This window comes from Oncorhynchus masou, unplaced genomic scaffold, assembly GCF_036934945.1.
Source record: "Oncorhynchus masou masou isolate Uvic2021 unplaced genomic scaffold, UVic_Omas_1.1 unplaced_scaffold_3147, whole genome shotgun sequence".
NCBI classification, from domain to species: Eukaryota; Metazoa; Chordata; class Actinopteri; order Salmoniformes; family Salmonidae; genus Oncorhynchus; species Oncorhynchus masou.
Genome location: NW_027009564.1, coordinates 1 through 3,510, shown reverse-complemented (window position 1 = coordinate 3,510; position 3,510 = coordinate 1). Strand labels below are relative to the sequence as shown.

At 46.0% G+C, this 3,510-nt stretch overlaps 1 protein-coding gene across 1 annotated transcript; it reads left to right on the top strand.

Annotated features, from left to right (window-relative positions):
• Positions 1–406: 406 nt before the first annotated feature.
• Positions 407–2,918, top strand: LOC135534213 (conserved oligomeric Golgi complex subunit 1-like; the record flags this gene model as incomplete). The annotated part of the gene is made up of 4 exons (XM_064961301.1): positions 407–712; positions 1,561–1,671; positions 2,014–2,147; positions 2,731–2,918. Coding segments are annotated over exons 1-4 (739 nt in total), but the record flags the coding sequence as incomplete, so codon positions are not given.
• Positions 2,919–3,510: the final 592 nt, after the last annotated feature.

The window sequence follows — 3,510 nt, the reverse complement described above, 5'->3', positions numbered from 1 at the left end:
TCATTTCCACCATTGCCTTTGGCCATGTCTTTTCAAAGGAAACGTTTATGATGTGACTGAGGAAATAAAGTCAGAACAATTCATATGTGTGACGCATGTATATAAAACTCGCATTTGTCATGGCTACATTTCTGTTTTCATTGCAGTAAATTATAAATGTATTTTTTTTTATATCGTAAACCAGCTGATTTACATAATTCAAGGAATAGCAATATTGTATCAGGTTTAGTTTCGGTCATATGATGTGTTGTAGTAACATATTAGTTCCGTATGAGGCGCTGTTACTTTCCCGGCTCCTCATTTTCCACCTCTGGTGCATTGTTTACGTGGAAGTGAGTTTCTCTCCGTCTTCCGGGTTGTAGATCCTTCAGGTTGGCATTTTCGCTTACAGCGAAGCTCAGCTGCGATGGCCGTGGTTCCTGCTCAATCTCCGGGTTTCGGATATCCGAGACCCGACGGTTCTGTTCGAGCGGTACAACACCGAGGAGATACGCGGCATCGAGCGGAATGTCCGCGGAGAGATCGAGCACAAGAAGGAGGAACTTCGTCAGATGGCGGGCGAGCGGTACCGCGATTTGATCGACGCCGCCGACACCATCGGAGAGATGCGTCAGTGTTCGAGAGCGTAGTTACGTCCATCCAGGACATGCACCGCTATTGCCACAAGCTGAAACAGGGGAAAAGCGTTCCCCAAAGCAACAGCAAAGAAGAAGTATGTGGCTCCATTGTGAAGCTAACGAGCGGTGGTGATGGCTAACTCGTTCTGTTGATTTAGATAGCAAACTGTTCTGGTAGAATACCATTCCCTGATCCCTTCTGGACGGTTTGGGATGTGTGATTAGACCCCGATAGCAAACTGTTCTGCAGAATACCATTCCCGATCCCTCTGGACGGTTTGGGATGTGATTAGACCCCGATAGCAACTGCAAACTGTTCTGCAGGATACCATTCCCCGATCCCTTCTGGACGGTTTGGGATGTGTGATTAGACCCCGACAGGTTCCACCCGTTGTGAGATGAATGGTATATGTTAATGATGGGTATATCTGTGTGGGTTTCAATATTTACTACACCCTATATCTCTGTGTGATTGTCTCTCTGCCTGTCCCTGTATTTATGTATGTAATGTAGCCTGTCTTAGGCCAGCTCTCCCATCAAGTCCCAGGAGAGGTTCTACACCTTGACCTCTCAGATCACTCACTGTGTATCCCTGTGATTCTCTCGCTCTCTGTCTGTATGTGTTTATAAACTCTCTCTTTCACCCAGGTCAGAGGCAGTCCCAGGAGAGGTTCTACACCTTGGCCTCTCAGATCACTCACTGTGTATCCCTGTGATTCTCTCTCTCTCTTTTCACACCAGTAGGCAGTCCCAGGAGAGGTTCTACATATGGCCTCTCAGATCACTCACTGTGTATCCCTGTGATTCTCTCTCTCTTTTCACACCAGGTCCAGAGGCAGTCCCAGGAGAGGTTCTACACCTTTGGCCTCTCAGATCACTCACTGTGTATCCCTGTGATTCTCTCTCTGTCTGTATGTGTTTATAAACTCTCTTTTCACACCAGGTCCAGAGGCAGTCCCAGGAGAGGTTCTACACCATGGCCTCTCAGATCAAGCTGCTGCTGGAGATCCCAGAGAGGATCTGGAGTTCCATGGAGGCCTCTCAGTACCTGCAGGTAAAGACACTTATTACTAAGACAGTGGACTGTTAGCATTTCCCATAGGAAGACATGGCTTACTTAAATCCAAATCAAATCAAACTTAGCCGTTGTTGCTAATACTAGCTGGATATGGCCAATGATGTATGTAAACCCACATCATAGGGCACTGCTAATGCTAGCGAGCTAACTCTTGGTTTAATGAACACTCCTGACCAGCCAACCGATTATTTAATTTCAGAATTGGTTTAAAATGAGGTTACTGTCAGTTTTAGAGTTTGGGTAGTTGGGCTGTCAATGGGATGCTGGTCAGAAATACCCTTATAGCCTCTCCCTGGTTTACCACCCTTTTTGCTGCAGGCCACACAGCTCTACCTGCTCTGCTGCCACCTGCACAGACAGCTCCACCTGGAGGCTGGAGGACCACAGTACAGCCCCGTCCTCGCCCGCTTCCCCATCCTGGTCAGGCAGGTGGCTGCTGCTGGACACTTCAGGTGAATGTCACCGTGATGTAATTTTGGATGAGGGAGACGATTATCAAATCTGGATTTACTGTGAAATTGAAGAGCCTACCTCAGCAGGGCTAGGAGCACCACGTTCAAAATAGGAGCACCACGTTCAAAATAGGAGCACCACGTTCAATATAGGAGCACCACGTTCAATATAGGAGCACCACGTTCAATATAGGAGCACCACGTTCAATATAGGAGCACCACGTTCAATATAGGAGCACCACATTCATTATAGGAGCACCACATTCATTATAGGAGCACCACATTCAATATAGGAGCACCACATTCAATATAGGAGCACCACATTCAATATAGGAGCACCACGTTCAATATAGGAGCACCACATTCAATATAGGAGCACCACATTCAATATAGGAGCACCACATTCAATATAGGAGCACCACATTCAATATAGGAGCACCACAGTTCAATATAGGAGCACCACAGTCAATATAGGAGCACCACATTCAATATGGAGCACCACCATTAGGAGCACCACATTCAATATAGGAGCACCACATTCAATATAGGAGCACTCTCTCTCTCTCTTCTACCCCCCTCCCAGATCCACCATTTTGCTGGACAGTAAGTCAGTCCTGCGTGGTCGGGCGGTGTCTGACCAAGCCATCGCTGAGGCCCTAGTGTCCACCATGCTCCTCGAGGACAGCTCTCCACGTCAGGCCCTGGCTGACTTCCTCTTGGCTAGGAAGGCCTCTATCCAACAGCTACTCAACCAGCCACAGCATGGTACTAGTATATACCGCTGTACCACAATACAATACCACACATACTTTCTACACAATACAACCAGTCACAACATGGTACTAGTATATACTACTGTACCACAATACAATACCACACCATACTTCCTACACAATACAACCAGCCACAACATGGCAGCTAGTATATACCGCTATACCGCAATACACTACCAACACTTCCTACACAATACAACCAGCCTACAACATCCTACTAGCATATACCACTGTACCACAATACAATACCTACACCATACTTTCTACACAATACACAACATATCATCCAACACAATACGTAACACAGCATCCTACACAACACAATGCAACACCCTACACAACATCCTACTACAATACACAACACAATGCAACACCATACATAACATCCTACACAATACACAACACAATACAACATCCTACACAACACAATACAACACAACATCCTACACAATACAACACAATGCAACACCCTACACAACATCCTACACAATACACAACACAATGCAACACCATACACAACATCCTACACAATACACAACATTCTACACAATACACAACACAACACCATACATAACATCCTACACAATACA